The following is a 19,595-nucleotide window of genomic DNA, read 5'->3' as shown; positions in this document are numbered from 1 at the left end:
ACATTATTCCATTTAATACAAACAGTTGCGCCCCCTCTTCAAGCAGATTAGATATTAAAAATTGTGTAACATAATTTTGAAGGTGATACGTCGAACAGGTATGTTTGCATTTTTGATATACTGTATTTGTTCTTCTAATGGCTGCGTGCTGAGTCTACTAGCTTGCTAAATTACCACGATTAATTTGGGAATGAATAAAAGGTTTCCCTACAAAGACTCATTTGAAAATTGCTCAATAAAAAAACCTTATGTTGTGAAGAGGATTTTTAAAGATTTTGGCACAGATGCTGCTTCTTCGTGAAATGTTTATTTTTAATGCCAAAAGCTTGCTAACAATGCTATCCTAAATCTGAAAAGGGCATTTCACACTCACTTATTGCAATCTTTTTTTTTTCAGAGCACTATTTAGTAAAAATAGCAGAAACATTTAAACGGTAATATTACCTGTCTGAAATTCTAATAGTATCATTTCTGTTGGCTTACATACATTGCAGAGATAGATGACACTTTGTTTGTGTGTATATATATATATATATATATATATATATATATATATATATATATATATAAATAATGCTTACTAAGACAAATGTTTAGACACTAAAATTTAATATAACTCTTGCCACATTTGCTCACGTAATCGAATGGGGTCCTAAAGTAATCTGTTAACAAAATAAAAAAATAATAACACCAGAAGGCAGATTGTTTCAGGTTCTTTTATAAAATAGTTCACTTTACATTGCGTGTTTCCACATACAGTGTATTTATCTACAATACATTGACTGTGTGCTTCACACACTATCGAGCCCTCAAAGTTTGAACAGCCTTGTCAGGTGGTGAATGGAATTATGAAGAAGAGTACTTTGGCATAGTTTAATGGCGGACTATGTAGTAGTGAGGTCGACGAATGCAGATAGTTTGAAACACTGACTCTAGGGTTACGTTATTACTGTAACAATTGGTATAAATAGCAGACAGATTGCTTCTCACTGTTTGTAGGTTTCACATCTCGAGCTCAGTTGTATAACAGTCACATACGGGAGGTCAAAGTCTGAAAGGGAGTGTGAAACCTGGATTGTACAAAACAAGGTGCAAGTCAATTGAGTAAAAAAAAAAAAAAAAAAATGCTCCCCGATAACTTCTGCACCCACAAAACTCAAACTACTTACTCAGAGCAGTTAAACATGAATGTGAACATTTACAAAGCACAAACAAGCATATACTGTAAGTATCTTGCTTCAGGACGATATTGAGATCACTGCTCAGGTATACGATATATATGTGTTCAAACCACAATGTTTTTTTTCCACAGATCAGCCATAAAGACGTTATGGATGGAGAGAGGGAGACTCTTTTGAGGCAGACTCTGGCAAATAACAGTAAGAGCCATTTTAGATAAATCCATCTCACGTATCTTACAAGTCAATCCTCTTCTTCTTCCTCCTCCTCCTCACTTTCGCAATCTGTCAAGTACAGTTCATATTTTAAATATGTAAAGCCATTTAAATAGATATTGCTGCCCAGGTCTGGTCCACTGCAGACAGATAGTTGTGATATAGAGCAAGAGACACAAGACGACTGGAGAGTCAGCTAACTGCTGTTTTACTGTAGGATGACGAGCTGCTGGCAGTTTACTTGGCCTGCAGGGAGGAGAAAAGACACTTATATTTTATATTGCATTCTGTACTGTGTACAGTTCTTTTTTTTTTTTTTTTTTGTGCAGGCAAATGCTTAATGTTTTTCTATTTTCTTCCTTTCAAAATGTTGCTGCTGTAAATTGCGAATTTCTCCATTGTGAGACAAATTAAGGTCTTCTTATCTGAGAATCTTTAAGACCTATGACACAAACACTGTTCATATATAAGAGGTAAAAGGCAAAGAAACATACCTATGACGATTCATTTTCTTCCATATTTGACATTTTCCTGTCACTCCATATTGAGGACGGCCCAGTTGTCTTTCTTCTCCTGATGGTAAAAGAAATGAAACATTTAAAGCAAAAATGTGTCATCTTCCCGCCTTCAAATTACAGCTTCAGAACCATGGTGGCAGCTTGTACTTGAGAATAGCCTCTACTGTCGTTACCTCAGAAGCCACAGATCAAGTACTTACTGCGACTACTGTTCCATGTACTGGTGGACTAGCCAGTTTACCTCTGCTCTTGTGTTGCGTCAGTGCTAGTGCTACTGTTCAGATTTGTATGCGGTGTCTGTATAAAGCATAAAGCAGAGCACTCCAAATACAGTACCACCATAATGATCAATATTAAAATGCGGTAGTGTAGAAAGTCCAAGACGACAGGAAAATAATCCTATTGCAAGTCACTGTAGCCTGATACACTATTTGAAATCAACGCTGCCTTAATATTGGGAAGTTGTACTAAAAAGTTAAATACAACTGAAGTGTACTTGGGCACTGATTCTTTCAAGTACCACTAGAGCGAGTCCAAATACGAGTGGAACTAATACCACACTTTGAGAATCACTGCACTAGGCCATGCTCCTTAAATGAATGTCAAAACACATTTAAATTTGGGAAAAAAAAGTACTTTATTTTTGGTTGCACATGATGAAAATGTACTAAACTAATATATGAGGAAATTACCATATTTTAATCATATGCAACCACTGTACATGTTTAAGTCAAGTAAATCCAAAGGATCTTTTTTTTTTCAGTGTACTAGTGTGACTTTCAGCTAATTACACTCTATATAACCTGATATTTATTCATGCTTTTATGTAGTCATTGATGGCATAGTAGTGCACTTGCTTGACTTCGGTGCAAGCAGCGTGCGTTCAGTTCTTACTCGTGAAGTTTGAATGAGTGTGAATGTTTTTCTGTCCCGATTGGCTGGCAACCAGTTCAGGGTGTACCCCGCCTACTGCCCGAAGACAGCTGGGATAGGCTCCAGCACACCCGCCACCCTCGTGAGGATATAAGCGGCTCGGCTAATGAATGAATGGATGGTTTTCTGTCTCCGTATGTGCCTTGCGACTGATTGGCGATCAGTGCAGCGTGTACTAGTAGTCTGCCTTTTGCGCAAAGTCAGCTGGCAAAGGCTCCAGCTACCCGTGACCCTAAATGAGGACAAATGCTGTGAAAAAGTAGCTGGACAGATGACTGTTTCCTGTTGTATAAGGTAAATGTTATGTCTGACCTCTGTCATGACAGGCAGGTTGTCGTGAGGAAGAAGCCACATTGTTCGATGGGCCTTGGCCCGTTGTCTCTGCAGGAGCTTCCGCAGCAACCTCTTCACCTTACGGTCCCTGGGGTCGGCACACTTCACCGCTTTTTTGGTGTAAAGACTGCCGAAAATGGAAAATCTGACTTAGTTTACCGTACATCACAGCGTCATGAAGAACACAATCTCTGCTTGAAGGTTAACTGAATAGAAGCCTCTCAAGTGTTGCAAGACACAGTGAATCTGATCGAGTGGATGGAACCAAAAGGAATTCTTGGAACTTGAACAATTCCATTCAAGCTTACGTTCTCCCTCTTTTCTCGCAACAGCCTTGTCAACATTACTGTTTCTGACCAACAGCTTGACCAACTGACTGTGGCCGGGGCTCTGCTGGCTCGGGAAGGTATTTACGGATGTCTTGTAGTTGCCGCACATTTCCTCTGACTTCCCTGGCAATTACAGCCCCGAGGCCCGCCACAGCAACTTGACCTGGGACGATGACCACAGCTCTCGGCCCCGACTCTGGGTAACTAGAGGCATATTTTCCATGCGTGCGCTCTTAAGCTCCAGGAGTGGATAGTTGGAATACTTGCATGATGGCTTGTATACTGCAGTCCGGCCCTTCGGTCTGCACCTCAAACCGCAGCACGTCCTTGGTGCGTACCTTGCCATGGGAATAGAGCATGCAGCACTGGACATCCCGCTGCATCTGCACACCTTTACCTGGAAAACGTTAATGGGACAAAACATTATGGGAACATCAACGACAATTATTTGTTTGAACCATATCATCCATTTGCTGTAACGGGTGAACAGGAGCCTCTCCCAGCTGCTTTTGGGCAAAAGGCGAGGTACACCTTGGACTGGTTCCCAGCCAATTAGAGGGCTAAATACAAATGTCTAATTGAAACATGATGCAAATTTGTGCAAAAGTGTATTTGTAATTTTTATCTTTTAAAAGTGCTATGAATTCCCATACCCACAACTTTTTCCAGAGACTTACTGAAATGTTAAGCGGTCTTCCTTGGCCCATGTACCACCAGTCTACATAGTTTCTTGGAAATCAGTTTGATATGTTTTAGGGTGTCGCTGATGGTGTAGTGGTACACACGCCGGTCTTGTGTGCGGGCAGTGTAGGATCGGTTCCCACTCGGTGACAGTGTAAATGTGGGTGTGAATGTTCGTATGTCTCTCTATGTGCCCTATGACTGACTGGCGACCAGTTCAGGGTGTAGTCTGCCTTCCGCCCGGAGTCAGCTGGGATAGGCTCCAGCAACTTCTTGCCACCCTGTTCAGGATAAGCGATGTTGAAAATGGAAGAATGTATTGATGGATGGATGTTTTAGCGCAACAAAGCTATTTATGGTTTACTGCTGTCAAAATTATTGTGGAGAAAAAAAGTCAACAAAGCAAGACATTTAGTGCTGGCCTAAGACTTTTGCTGAGTCCTTGGACATAACAATACAGGGTAGTAGGTTCTTTACATTTACTCTCTATCTATCTATCTATCTATCTCAGTTCTTTAAACTCCACTTCAGAACGTAAGTTTTCCAGATGCCCATGGATGTCACATTGTCGTGACACCCATCTAAAGGGGGGCAGGGGGTGGAGGGGAGAAAGAGGCATATATTTGAGGTGTGGCGTTGAATAATTTGAGTGGACGAGACACTGGACTCCCTCATACTGGTGGTTTGGCACCTGTGGATTCTCATATTCATGTTTTTTTTTTTCCAATCATTTTTTTTGTTCAATGTTTTTCACATTTTTGGGTGGAAAACTCATATTGAATGAATCAGCATTTTTTTTTTCAGAATTAAAATTATGAATTCATTAATTTCCGGGAACTTGGCCATTATGCATTTCTAACAGTGTAGCATCTTCATACAATTTATATAAAGTTTTATGTCCAATCCCAACTTTTTTGGGTGAAACACGCAAGTCTCAAAGGTACTTAATTGTGATATGAAATCACTAATCCAGTTAAAACAATTCAGTGGTGTGAAGTATGCGCGGCTACTTTTGCTGGGTGACGAACGATGTGTAATTTGAATCTCACACTGTCGCATGCACATATGGACGTGCTTGACGTACAATAGCGTGCCACCGCGCTGCGCTCTCTGTGCGACTGTTTCCATGTGTGCATGTGTTGTGTGTGTGCGCGCCGGAGGCTTTCATCCAAAGCAAATCAAAGTGTGATACAAATGCAATCTAGTGAGTCGCAAAATAGGACAGCGCTGCCTGGTTATTTGAAATCCGGGGCTCAGGCTCACGTCACGTCGCTTGCAGCCACACACGCCGAGCCAACGGGGGATATGAGATGACACCATCGCGCAGGCTGACACACTTCCCCATACTGATCGTCGGTCCGTTTTCCTCCTGCGAGCCCCTCATGCGAGCCCCCTCTTGTTTACATTCATCGCTGCACCTCCTGCCTCGCTGCTCTTTACTCACCCTCCCCTTCCTTTTTCCCCCCCGATTCGCCATCGCTCTTTCGGCCACACTGTCCACCTGCAGCGCGCATGCAATTCACGCAGTATATTCACGCCAGCTCGCCGTGTCTTACCTTGCGCAGATGCCAGGAGGAGAACAGTCAGGGAGATAACAGTCAACATCTGCAGCATGAACATGATGAGGCTGGCAGAGAGGATGATCTCGTCATTCACCTCTCCCTCTATGGCTGCTGCCTCTCTTATGTGACTCCCTCCCTCTTTTTATACCTCCCTGCCCATCTCTCACTCACTCACTTCCACCACCTCTTTTTTTTTTTTTAATCTCACTATCTTTTCCCTCCCTCCGTCTGTTTGTCCAGTTTCATCTTGCCATATTGTCACACTCCACTCACCACCCCTCACCCGCCTCCTCTTGTGTGTCTTATCAGAAGATTAAAAATCACTCCACATTCTTTCACATTCTCTGGCCTGAAATGCAGTTTGCCTCTTAGGCAGTTTTATATGTCAGATGTTTGGATTTTAAAAAATAGTCGAACATTTATAAGATAAGAACTCTGTTTTCTTTGGCTGTAAAATGTCACTGAGCAGCAGGTGTATCCAATTCAACTCTCACAGGATCAGGATTTCTGGAAAGTTGTGTTCGCTGTGGGCTCACTAGAACTATATTTAGAGTCATGCTCACACCAAGAATTTGGATCATAAATGTGTACAACATGCCATTCAAACCAGAAATGTTGAAGCATATCACAGCTGAGTGCAAGTGGCTTGAATTTCAGGGACTGGAACATTTGCAAGCTTCTGCCCTTCATGCTTTTTTTTTTTTTCAGTTTAGAAAAAAAAAATGTTTTGCCTTTTAGGGGCAAGACTAAAGCTGTACGAGACTAAAGCTGCAAAAAGGGCCCCTGGCTGACAGGGTTCGAGAAAAATGTATTATTAATTTAAGTGCTGGGGCCCAAATTTTTTTTCATGTGTTTCCAAATCCTCAACATCATCTTGTGGATACAGCGAAAAAAAGTGTTTGGATATTTTTTTTTTTTTTCTGAGAGAGACAGCTTGCTGCTTTACACATTGCCACTTTAAAGGTAGAGTTTGTCGTGTTTTCATTTACTTCTGCGAACTCAGCTTATTCTTCACCATAACAGACCAATGTGCAGCTGGAGCTGCTGATTCTCATTCCAACTGCTTCACATTTGGCTGCGAACTGCTTGATGAAGCCAACAGAACCACATGGTCTGCAAAAAGCAGGAGACAGTCCAGTGGAGTCACCAAACCGGACCCCTTTGATGCCTCAGCTGCACCTAGAAATCTGTACACAATAGTTGAGGAACAGAATCAGTGACAAAGGGCAACCTTGGTGGAGTCCCAGCCTCAGTGGAAATAACACCAAGTTGAGAATGTTTATGGGCCTTTTGTTGTTGAAAATGTCTTCTGTTGTTAATTGAAACCTTCCACTTGTATGATTGTTTTCCATAAACATCTGTTAAAATCCTAAATAATCCTGGGATGAGTGTTTTTGACCTTGGCGGACATATCTGTGGAGATTGCGGAGCACAAGGTTCAGGCCTCCGTTTTTAGTTAAGTTCAGTTTATTGTGCACCGTTGTCAATGTTACCACAAGATGCATTTTATCACTCACCGTGGATGTTTTTAGGGCATCCAAGATTTTGTTCTGCCGTGATATATTTTGGCAAGAGTAAATGAAAACAAACAGAGTCCTGGCAGCCAACGTAGGGTATTCCCAGCTTTTGTTTTATGTCTCTCTTAAAAGGTTTGACTCATACGCTATTGTCACCGTGTAATTATCATCCATTTAGCCAGTTGAATGATTCACGTTTGGAAAACGTGGCCCTGGTTTGTCTTTTCGGCCTCACCCTCGGTCTAGCGCCGCACCGCAATAACATGATGGAATCAACAACCGGTATGTGCACGAAAACAACATTGGGTTATGATTATTCAGAAACAAACCAAACACTTTTCTTTTGTAATGATGTGCTAACGGTAAATATGGCTAATGATGCATAATACAGCAATGATGTTCATACAAATTGGCAGAATAAATGCCGTAAAACCTTTAGTTATAATTCAGAATTGAAACTACATTTTTGAGGAAAATATGCTTTTATGGTGTTGGGTAGACTTACTTGCATTCATTCTGCTTTTTCTTTGTTTTTGTTGTTTTACAGACGCTTACTCCAAAATCTGCAGCATCAATAGGAAAACGAGAGAGAAAAATAAACATCTGAAGGTATGTGAATTGAGGGGACGTTCTTTCAAAGCATACCACTATGCCATGCTCTTTTGCCATCTGAGTTGAGGTCGAGCGTTTAAGTTTTCTGTTTTGCAGTTGTTATTTGCACTTCTAACAGAGGTCATAGGTGAAAAAGTCAGCTGAGTGAGGCTCATCTGCAAAAGAACGCCATCATAGTACACCTTTAAAGTGAAGCGTTTCATCCTTTTAACACACTGTCTGCAGTGGTAAACGTGTTTTAAACCTGAAAGACAGTTAAGAACAGTAACGTATTGTTTAAAACATAGTTTCACATTTGATTATTTCTAATTCCCGAAATGTAAAAATCATCAGCAATCGACTTTGGATATTAATTTGTATTGCACATTGTGAAACGACAGATGGTTATTGGCAGACTTAAGGAGCCACCACCATTCACAAATTAAACTTGTTTGCACCCTGGGCAAACTGAGGAACTATTCAGAGAACAAGGCAACAATACGTCCCCTCGGGGGGGCATTTTTATTTGAGCCATGGAAGTGAAACTATGCAGTCGGAGCAGTGAAGAGCCGAGGATGGAGTACAAGTATGTCCGTGCATGTGTGTATCCGTACGTTCATGTGTATGTGGGCATGCAATGGGGACGGGGTTCAAGAATTTGACCCAAGAAATCAGGTTGGAATCTCAGCTGCAAAAACATACCTTCCACATGAACACAGGTCTGCTTGTGAGCCAGAGACATTTTCTGCATAGCTTTGCGGCGATTAAAATATCTCCTGTCAAGGTGTGCAGACTCACAAAAATGCGGGCAATCAAAAATAAAAGTTACAGTGAGACGTTAATGTGTTCCTATTAGAGGGGGTTGCGGTGAGGGGGGGTGACAGGGGGGGCTACCTCCTGGAGAGGTTGTAGGGCTCAAATCACAGCTCTCGTGGTGCCTCGGAGATCTTGCTGTACCTGGAAGGGATTTCGGAGGGATAAAATGCACAAGGGCAAATAGTTGATCTAATCTTTGCTATGAAGCAAACAAAGAGGTGCGTGATTCAGAGAACAAGTTATGTGAAATTGAACACAAATAAATTCCACATTACAACATTCTGGGAATTATTTGGATCAGGCAAGAAGCAGCATTCTTCTTCTAAGTGGGTGTTTTCTTTCCTTGTATTGGTCTCTGCAGTTCATTTTCAGCCAGAGGTGCCATAGTTGCACATTAGTGTTCAAATAAGTGGTTTGTGCTGTTTAAACAAATGCAAAATAAGACTTGTTTGAGACTGATGTGAAAGGGTCTACACCGGTAAAAATAACATGATGTCAGCAGCATGTGGCTCGTTGTTCCAGATGTATGATTCTTGCTTTTGGTGGAAGAAACTATTTTTGCCTCTAAAAAGATCTTTAGTCACTAAAGTGTTTTAAAGATAAGTTGTCTTATTCTTTTAATCATAAATGGTTTATTTGTATCTCTGAACATACAGAAAATCATCAGTCTGCAGGAAATGTATTGATGTATTTTATTTGGGCAAACAATTCAAGAAAAAAAGTTCATTGTTCCTACGATTGCAGTTCACCTGAGACTGTCTTAATGGAAATAAAACAATGTTCAGTCCTTCAACATGAGATTATGTGGGTTTTTTTTTGTATGTGTCAGTAAGACATTCCTCTGTAGGCAGTTGACTGGTGCACTGTTGGAAGCAAACATTTGTGATTCTCACAGCTGTTTCATCGCCGGCTGAAACACTCAACCCAGAAAGTACACTCAGACATTTATTTGGAAAATTCGTAGTGCATCAACTCACGGGGGCTTGTTGAGGGCTTGGCTGTGCTTTGAGTGTGAACGAGAGCACTTTGGATGTGTTTAACGAATGCGGTCAGCAAGAACAACACACAGGGACATCTTCGAACATTCCGAACGCAAGCTTGAAACTTGTGAGTTTTTTTTTTCTCTGTCACACAACAGTCACTGTGTGGCGCAAAAACATTCAACCACTATTTCAACAAATGTTTGCATTGTATTGCAAGTGTGCAAAAGGCCTCCAGCAATGTGGGGAATTCCACATTTAGTTGTGGGAAAAGAAATTAAATTATAAAATGCAACTTCGAAAAGTGTAATTATCGTAATTATTTTGAGGCAAGCCGAAAGTCAAAAGCCAGATAGTCAAGCTGTCCAAACTTTGCCAGTTAGTCCGTGTGTAAGTGTCCAAGGGTGAGTTGTGGCCTACAGCAGCTACTTCTCATTTTGTATTTGTGTTTGGCTGTTCACCCAGTTCAATAAATGACTGCAAGTCCATCAGCAACTGTGGCTCTTGCCCAAAATGCAGGACCTTAATCCCCACCTCCACGTTCAGAGACAATTTTTAAATCCAGATGTACATGCATGCATTTCAAAGTGATACATCACACAGCCAGCACCTTGGACAGCGATCACTTTAGCGACGAGCCTTTAACATGGCCACCCGACTTGATGGTAAACATCTCAAGTATTTGTTTGAGTCCATAAAGTTGACAATTGTGGAGTTTACTTCAGATGAATACATTTAAAATACTCACCAATTCACTCTCTGCAAATTATGTTACCACCGTAATGCCACATTGAATGACTGGTGACCAGTCCAGGTTTGTACCCCGCTGGGATAGATTCCAGCTAATTTTGAATCTAAGGAGGATAAGCGAATAAAAATGAATGAACGCCCTAACCGAAAATGACAGAACTATTTGATAAACTATGATGCTCCTTGTATGCGCATTTCGAATTGAAGATCTTATGTCCTAACTAGTATTATAAAAATTAATAATCATCCAAATGCAATTTGCATGAGCCATAGTACATCCCATGGAAAGCATGCAGTGGAATTATCATACATACTAATAATGCAATAACTCATTCAGAATGGAAAAAAAAAGTAGTCTGGAAGTCACATTTATTTCACGGAAAAGCAACATTTCACCAATATTTACAAGTTAATGTACACTTGTAATGGCCACACGTTTCAAAGGAATGACATCCCTCCATCAAAGATACTTTGTGGAAAACCAGACATAAATATTCAAATTCTGGAAAAAAAAAAAGTAGCACAGAGGTTTTCACATTGTATCACATCCATAAAAATAAAAACAGTTTATTGGATGGTTTCAATTTGGTGCTTCCATCTCCTGAGGAACCATTTAATCTAACGTGCCTGGAAAGAAATTAGAAAACACACGAATTAAAACAACTCAAAAATTATCTGTGAGAATGAATTTTTAACCTTTTCCTTTTACTATGGGAAAAACTACCAATCAATGCTTTCAAAGGGTTGCTTGACTGTCTCTGACGTTTAACTCCTTTTTATGATAATAGCACAATAATGCTGTCCAGAAGAGTTGTGCCATTATCATAAGTGTGTACCTTATGTTTTGGATGACAAATCACTTTTTTTTTTCATGGTTTAGCTGGCCTTGCAACTTATACTAAAGTGCAAATTGTAGATTAAAATGAAGAGATCAGACTGGCACCTAAATTACCCGTTCCCGAATCGTGTTAACGTGTGGCGAAAGCCGCATGCTATAATTAGCGATAAGTCCTAAATTGGTTGTCATGACTTATGCTTTTACTTACTTTCGGCAGTTGCCAAATACTTTGGTGCATTACCGCCACCTTCTTTAGCATGTGGCATCTGCATGCTAAAGAAAATGGCTTCCAAAGGTTCGCTTCTGTCAACACAATTAGGAAACCGGAATTTGGGTGCAAGTCCAGGCTATATTGTTCTTGTTCTCAATTTTGTGGAATAAATTCCCGCCCCAAAAATGCGAATTACACTCCGGATCAACTTATCTGTTTTTTCTTCTTCATGAAACATTTTTTTGACTGATGTGACTTGTAGTAGTCCCCAAACAAAATAAAAAAAGAAACTCACCTTCTAAAAATGCAAATTCGTCTATGGCCTCGATTGCGTTGTCTGCAACAAGAGACAATGGTCACTAATCAACTTCCGTATCGTTGGGGCATTAACTCACTGGACACTTCATTAGTTACACGGGCACAATTGAACACAATCCAATATAAGAGCTAAAAATGAAGCTCAGCTTTTATTGAGCAGCAGGAAAGAATTCTTATGTTGGCTCTTGTTCAATCTTCTAAGTGTATATAATATTTAAGACTGAATAGACAATCACATGACAAGTGTTGTTCATTCCTGTGCACTTACCCAGGTCTTTTCTTTGCAATGTCTTTCTTTTGCCTTGCTGAGCATATACCATAGCGTCTTTTGCGATCATCTCAACAAACAACTCCTGTGGGACAAACAGTGTGCGATCATCTCAACAAACAACTCCTGTGGGACAAACAGTGTGCGTCAAAAGCCAAAGAATAAAACACTAGCATTTCAAGTACAGTGGCTTTATTTAAATCATTTGTTTGGTCACTTCATTAGTTGAAACTATTCCGTAAGACAGATGTTTATGTGAAAGAAACAATTATGTCATATACCTGGCCATAAATATTAATGCCATAATAAAAAGCGCAGCATTTCAGGTCCAGGTGTGAAGGACACAACTTAATGAACTTATTTAAAAAGAAAAAAAAAACAAACAAACAACATGGCCGCAGTATTCTATCATCATGATTCCGATTTTTTTTTGTAGTTTCAGTTTCACAATTGAATCCATACTAGTACAGCACCCATAAAATATATTTACACTAAACTGTACACATTTTTAAAGCTCAGGCTTTGCTCGATTTTACCAGCCTTTCAGACTGTAATTTTCAAGATTTTCTAAGCTTTTACTGCACAAATGTTTTAAGTAACATCAAACGTTCCGACTTGATGGTAAACATCTCAAGTATTTGTTTGAGTCCATAAAGTTGACAATTGTGGAGTTTACTTCAGATGAATACATTTAAAATACTCACCAATTCACTCTCTGCAAATTATGTTACCACCGTAATGCCACATTGAATGACTGGTGACCAGTCCAGGTTTGTACCCCGCTGGGATAGATTCCAGCTAATTTTGAATCTAAGGAGGATAAGCGAATAAAAATGAACGCCCTAATAAGACGAAAATGACAGAACTATTTGATAAACTATGATGCTCCTTGTATGCGCATTTCGAATTGAAGATCTTATGTCCTAACTAGTATTATAAAAATTAATAATCATCCAAATGCAATTTGCATGAGCCATAGTACATCCCATGGAAAGCATGCAGTGGAATTATCATACATACTAATAATGCAATAACTCATTCAGAATGGAAAAAAAAGTAGTCTGGAAGTCACATTTATTTCACAGAAAAGCAACATTTCACCAATATTTACAAATTAATGTACACTTGTAATGGCCACACGTTTCAAATGTAAAGAATGACATCCCTCCATCAAAGATACTTTGTGGAAAACCAGACATAAATATTCAAATTCTGGAAAAAAAAAAGTAGCACAGAGGTTTTCACATTGTATCACATCCATAAAAATAAAAACAGTTTATTGGATGGTTTCAATTTGGTGCTTCCATCTCCTGAGGAACCATTTAATCTAACGTGCCTGGAAAGAAATTAGAAAACACACGAATTAAAACAACTCAAAAATTATCTGTGAGGATGAATTTTTAACATTTTCCTTTTACTATGGGAAAAACTACCAATCAATGCTTTCAAAGGGTTGCTTGACTGTCTCTGACGTTTAACTCCTTTTTATGATAATAGCACAATAATGCTGTCCAGAAGAGTTGTGCCATTATCATAAGTGTGTACCTTATGTTTTGGATGACAAATCACTTTTTTTTTCATAGTTTAGCTGGCCTTGCAACTTATACTAAAGTGCAAATTGTAGATTAAAATGAAGAGATCAGACTGGCACCTAAATTACTCGTTACCGAATCATGTTGACGTGTGGCGAAAGCCGCATGCTATAATTAGCGATAAGTCCTAAATTGGTTGTCATGACTTATGCTTTTACTTACTTTTGGCAGTTGCCAAATACTTTGGTGCATTACCGCCACCTTCTTTAGCATGTGGCATCTGCATGCTAAAGAAAATGACTTCCAACGGTTCGTGTCTGTCAACACAATTAGGAAACCGGACTTTTGGGTGCAATTCCAGGCTATATTGTTCTTGTTCTCAATTTTGTGGAATAAATCCCCCCCCCCCCAAAATGCAAATTACACTCCGGATCAACCTATGTTTTTTCTTCTTCATGAAACATTTTTTTTGACTGATGTGACTTGTAGTAGTCCCCAAACAAAATAAAAAAAGAAACTCACCTTCTAAAAATGCAAATTCGTCTATGGCCTCGATTGCGTTGTCTGCAACAAGAGACAATGGTCACTAATCAACTTCCGTATCGTTGGGGCATTAACTCACTGGACACTTCATTAGTTACACGGGCACAATTGAACACAATCCAATATAAGAGCTAAAAATAAAGCTCAGCTTTCATTGAGCAACAGGGAAGAATTATGTTGGCTCTTGTTCAATCTTCTAAGTGTATATAATATTTAAGACTGAATAGACAATCACGTGACAAGTGTTGTTCATTCCTGTGCACTTACCCAGGTCTTTTCTTTGCAATGTCTTTCTTTTGCCTTGCTGAGCATATACCATAGCGTCTTTTGCGATCATCTCAACAAACATGGGACAAACAGTGTGCGTCTAAATCCAAAAGCCAAAGAATAAAACACTAGCGTTTCAAGTACAGTGGCTTTATTTAAATCATTTGTTTGGTCACTTCATTAGTTGAAACTATTCCGTAAGACAGATGTTTATGTGAAAGAAACAATTATGTCATATACCTGGCCATAAATATTAATGCCATAATAAAAAGCGCAGCATTTCAGGTCCAGGTGTGAAGGATACAACTTAATTAACTTACTTAAAAAGAAAAAAAAAACAATCAAAGAACATTCTATTATCATGATTCCGATTTTTTTTGTCATTTCTTTTTCACAATTGACCCCATACTAGTACAGCACCCATAAAATATATTTACATTACACTAAACTGTATACATTTTTAAAGCTCAGGCCTTGCTCTATTTTACCAGCCTTTCAGACTGTAATTTTCAAGATTTTCTAAGCTTTTACTGCACAAATGTTTTAAGTAACATCAAAAGTTGTCACTACGATATAAATATCCATTAATTTGAACAAATTCCACTCCAGTTTGTTTGCACAAGCTGTGAAACAACTTCATAAATCGCTTGTATTGAGTACTGTCATTCCACATCCAGCAGAGGGAGCTTGCACTTAAAATGTAATTCTCCATAGTCAACAGAAAGCATCTCGGATATCCACTTCTTTAAATCAAAATGGTAATTTATTCGCTCCATCGGAAGCCACGATAAGTACATGGAACAAACGTTGAGTCTAAGAATGAAATACATTTTAACCAAGTTGTAGGATTCATCCATCCATTCTCTGTCAAGCCATTGGCCAAAAGTGGCCACGAGAAAACCAAGAGACAATTTGTGGTAAGGGGTTATTATTGATATTTTCAAAGAGCTTAATTTACTATTGTTTTTTAAAACACCGCTTAAATGTAAATTTAAAGATCAATTTACTATTGTTTTTTAAAACACCGCTTAAATGTCGTAAATTTAAAGATTAAGCGGACTGTATTGGCGATACCATGAGCAGGCAACCCCTCGTATGAAATCACGTAAATTCACGCCGCAATAGCTAAATATCGCGAGACTGAATCCCTTCACAACAACCACAAGGAATATAAGATGCTTGAAGGTGTTTATGTTTGTCTGAGGTTTAGTACCGTGGCTTTAGCGATGATGAAGACAGATTCTTGGCTGGCGAGGGACACGTCTGGGTCAGTCTTCATCAAGGCCTTGATGCGGGTAAGCGGTAGCTTGGACAGCCGGTTGTGGCCCACGGCTGCCGCGGGGCCCGTCGCCTGCTGCTGAACGCCTTCCTCCAGCGCCTCGGCCGCACGATTCTCCTCCTCGCTCGTACAGCGGTCAGCCTCGTGGTCCGCGTGGGCGACGGGTGCCGCGAGCGTGGCTGCCATTTTTTCCTTTTCTTCCGCTGTCTTTAAATGTGAAAGAAAACAAAGACAAAACTACTCTTTTGCCGCGACATGTCACAGATGACAACAGAAGAAGCTCACTAGCATGTGCTTCCGCCTGGCCTGAGCTGTAAGCGCGCTGATTCGTCAGAGGTATTTGCTTAAGTCCCGCCTTTTCCTCTCCCGCCAATTTAGTAGTCTTCGACGGTTGGCTAGATTGCAAGCCGGGAGTTTACTAGAGTTGGACGCCCATCAAATAAAGTGTAGCCCCTTTGGATGACAAGCAGCTTGAAAATAAAATTAATACATTGTGAATGGTCATTTATTAATTTTCCAGATTGACACATACGCGTTTTCATGCATTTGTTTAGTGTTTTAATCAAAACTCTAAAGTGAAATGGGAAATACAGTACTTTATTCCTCTCTCTTATATGCTTGTATGGTATTTCAACCTAATTTAGTAATATACTGTGATGATAATTTTTTTTTTCTGATTTATGTACTGGTGCCCATTTCTCGGGATCCAAGGAATTACAAAATGCAATATCATAAATAATTTTAAACGGATGGGCTGCAAAAATTTACCGTTGTGAACCATCAACTTTGGACTAAACTAATTGGGTTACTCTCTAAAATTGTGTATGCAGCATTTTCATGCTTGCAGCTGGTGCCAGAGCTAATGAGCCGTCCACTAATACGCTGCGTTAATAGGATTGGGGCTCATCATTCACCATGTCCAGTCACAGTCAGGTGTTAACAACCTGAGGGACAGCATGAAGGACTCGCAGCATGCAGGTAAATTCATTTTGGCCAATACATATTTTGTAGATTTACTGGATGGTTTTCATGAGACTTTGTAGAGCCTTTATTTTATTTTATTACCCAAAGAGTTGAGGGTTGGTACAAAATATTTTAAAAAATTACATTTATGCTGCATAATCCATACGTAGCAATTTTTACGGTGAAAATATTTTAATTTCTTGATTGATTTTGTTTTTGATTCAGTACCAAATCTATCCTCAAGGTGGCACTCCTTAAATAAAATTGTGGGCAAACAGCTAAACCTCATTCGTAAGGCGTATGAGATAAAAATTTATGTATAATTATGATTATCTCACTGGAGTTCAATTCAAAAAACTTTTGTGACTGACGTGCACATTTGTTTAATTTCGTTATTGATATGTTTTGTAAATACATATCTTCCAATGTATCAGTTACCACAAACCCCCTATTTTTTTGTCATGGTCAAAAATATGACCATACAGTATCATATTGTAAGAATCCACCATTAGTGAGCAATAATGACCAAATGTAGTTCTATAATGATATACAGATTTACAGTGTTTTTGTTTCTTTGCCAAATATTTTTAAACTCTTTCATCAGTTAAATTCCTGAAGAGGATTGTTTTTTTTCCCATCAACAAATGATTCAAAATGAGTCTAATGCTAATGCAAATGCATGAACAGCGTCAGACTTGAAATGTAAATATTAGCGTTCACTTGGGATTTTCCCACATTTACTTTTGTTGAGTTGGAGGTCAGTGCTCTCTAGGTCTCCTTTTTAAACAACATAGCCTCAAGCTACACATAATTAACATACTGTACAAAATACAGCAAAGCAAAAAGACTTTATCTCTTGAATTGTGTTGTGGTAGTCTTCCATTGTGACCTGACTTCCAGTCCCAACAGGCTTCTGCAATTAGAAGAGACACACTAATGCTGTATCTAAAAGAGGTAATCCTTGCCGTTTTGAGGACTGACTGAAACGACTACAGACTAACTATATCCCACAATCATACTGGACATACTGAATGCTACATAAGCTTGGTGCCACATTAGAGCCTGTTGTAAAGAACATTTTGTATAATTTTGTTCTAAAAAATACTTTAATTCGAATAAAAGGTTGAAATAAGGGTAGAATATAATTGTACAAAGGTGGACAACCTTTTGTGCTTCAGGTCCATATAGTTGACCTTTAAAACAATCAGGTGGGCCAGGTCTTTGTGTTAAAATGTGTATGTACGTATGTAAATTATTTAATTTTAATATTGCAATAATAAATGATTTTTAACTTTATTAATTAGAATTAATTTTGTTATAATAATTAACTACAAAATCGAACATGCATTTTTAAAACGGTTCATTTTATAATGCAGGTTTTCTTATTTTATTCACAATAAATAAATTAACAGCATTATGAGAGAAATGAGGGAAAGTAAAATGAAAATAACAAACCAGTTTAGGGAAAGAGCGGCTAAATTAATGTATCTCAAAAATATTAATCATAAAAAAACTGAGACAAGGCAAGAGGTGAGACAAAATAACACATATTTTTTTTTCTGATTTATGTACTGGTGCCCATTTCTCGGGATCCAAGGATGCCATCCCAAATTTATTAGTACAGTATATGCACTGGTGCATAATATGCGTATATGCACTGCATATACGTTTGCAATAAATCTGGCTAAAGCACACACATATATATATATATATATATATATATATATATATATGAGAGAGCACAAAAATTACAAAATGCAATATCATAAATAATTTTAAACGGATGGGCTGCAAAAATTTACCGTTGTGAACCATCAACTTTGGACTAAACTAATTGGGTTACTCTCTAAAATTGTGTATGCAGCATTTTCATGCTTGCAGCTGGTGCCAGAGCTAATGAGCCGTCCACTAATACGCTGCGTTAATAGGATTGGGGCTCATCATTCACCATGTCCAGTCACAGTCAGGTGTTAACAACCTGAGGGACAGCATGAAGGACTCGCAGCATGCAGGTAAATTCATTTTGGCCAATACATATTTTGTAGATTTACTGGATGGTTTTCATGAGACTTTGTAGAGCCTTTATTTTATTTTATTACCCAAAGAGTTGAGGGTTGGTACAAAATATTTTAAAAAATTACATTTATGCTGCATAATCCATACGTAGCAATTTTTACGGTGAAAATATTTTAATTTCTTGATTGATTTTGTTTTTGATTCAGTACCAAATCTATCCTCAAGGTGGCACTCCTTAAATAAAATTGTGGGCAAACAGCTAAACCTCATTCGTAAGGCGTATGAGATAAAAATTAATGTATAATTATGATTATCTCACTGGAGTTCAATTCAAAAAACTTTTGTGACTGACGTGCACATTTGTTTAATTTCGTTATTGATATGTTTTGTAAATACATATCTTCCAATGTATCAGTTACCACAAACCCCCTATTTTTTTGTCATGGTCAAAAATATGACCATACAGTATCATATTGTAAGAATCCACCATTAGTGAGCAATAATGACCAAATGTAGTTCTATAATGATATACAGATTTACAGTGTTTTTGTTTCTTTGCCAAATATTTTTAAACTCTTTCATCAGTTAAATTCCTGAAGAGGATTGTTTTTTTTCCCATCAACAAATGATTCAAAATGAGTCTAATGCTAATGCAAATGCATGAACAGCGTCAGACTTGAAATGTAAATATTAGCGTTCACTTGGGATTTTCCCACATTTACTTTTGTTGAGTTGGAGGTCAGTGCTCTCTAGGTCTCCTTTTTAAACAACATAGCCTCAAGCTACACATAATTAACATACTGTACAAAATACAGCAAAGCAAAAAGACTTTATCTCTTGAATTGTGTTGTGGTAGTCTTCCATTGTGACCTGACTTCCAGTCCCAACAGGCTTCTGCAATTAGAAGAGACACACTAATGCTGTATCTAAAAGAGGTAATCCTTGCCGTTTTGAGG

The 19,595-nt window shown here is 38.7% G+C and overlaps 2 protein-coding genes and 1 long non-coding RNA gene across 3 annotated transcripts; all 3 read right to left on the bottom strand.

Annotated features, from left to right (window-relative positions):
• Positions 1–698: 698 nt before the first annotated feature.
• ccl44 (chemokine (C-C motif) ligand 44) lies at positions 699–5,880 on the bottom strand. The gene is made up of 5 exons (XM_019897068.1): positions 5,745–5,880; positions 3,775–3,904; positions 3,158–3,305; positions 1,889–1,967; positions 699–1,640 (listed from the first exon to the last, which is right to left on the bottom strand). The coding sequence occupies exons 1-4, from the start codon at positions 5,806–5,808 to the stop codon at positions 1,929–1,931; spliced, it is 381 nt and encodes a 126-aa protein (XP_019752627.1). The 5' UTR covers positions 5,809–5,880; the 3' UTR covers positions 699–1,640; positions 1,889–1,928.
• A 5,075-nt stretch (positions 5,881–10,955) lies between these two features.
• On the bottom strand, positions 10,956–16,049 carry pole4 (polymerase (DNA-directed), epsilon 4, accessory subunit). Its single transcript, XM_019897067.1, has 5 exons — positions 15,946–16,049; positions 15,595–15,867; positions 12,040–12,124; positions 11,749–11,790; positions 10,956–11,031 (listed from the first exon to the last, which is right to left on the bottom strand). Exons 1-5 carry the CDS (start codon positions 15,949–15,951, stop codon positions 11,018–11,020), a joined length of 420 nt encoding a protein of 139 aa, XP_019752626.1. The 5' UTR covers positions 15,952–16,049; the 3' UTR covers positions 10,956–11,017.
• Positions 13,097–14,457, bottom strand: LOC109532276 (uncharacterized). Its single transcript, XR_002171353.1, has 3 exons — positions 14,382–14,457; positions 14,094–14,135; positions 13,097–13,375 (listed from the first exon to the last, which is right to left on the bottom strand). It is a non-coding gene; the product is annotated as an uncharacterized LOC109532276 (long non-coding RNA).
• Positions 16,050–19,595: the final 3,546 nt, after the last annotated feature.

Source organism: Hippocampus comes, unplaced genomic scaffold, assembly GCF_001891065.2.
Source record: "Hippocampus comes isolate QL1 unplaced genomic scaffold, H_comes_QL1_v1.1 scaffold22, whole genome shotgun sequence".
NCBI classification, from domain to species: domain Eukaryota; kingdom Metazoa; phylum Chordata; class Actinopteri; order Syngnathiformes; family Syngnathidae; genus Hippocampus; species Hippocampus comes.
The sequence above is the reverse complement of the archived record's forward strand: the minus strand, read 5'-3'. Positions and strand labels throughout refer to the sequence as shown.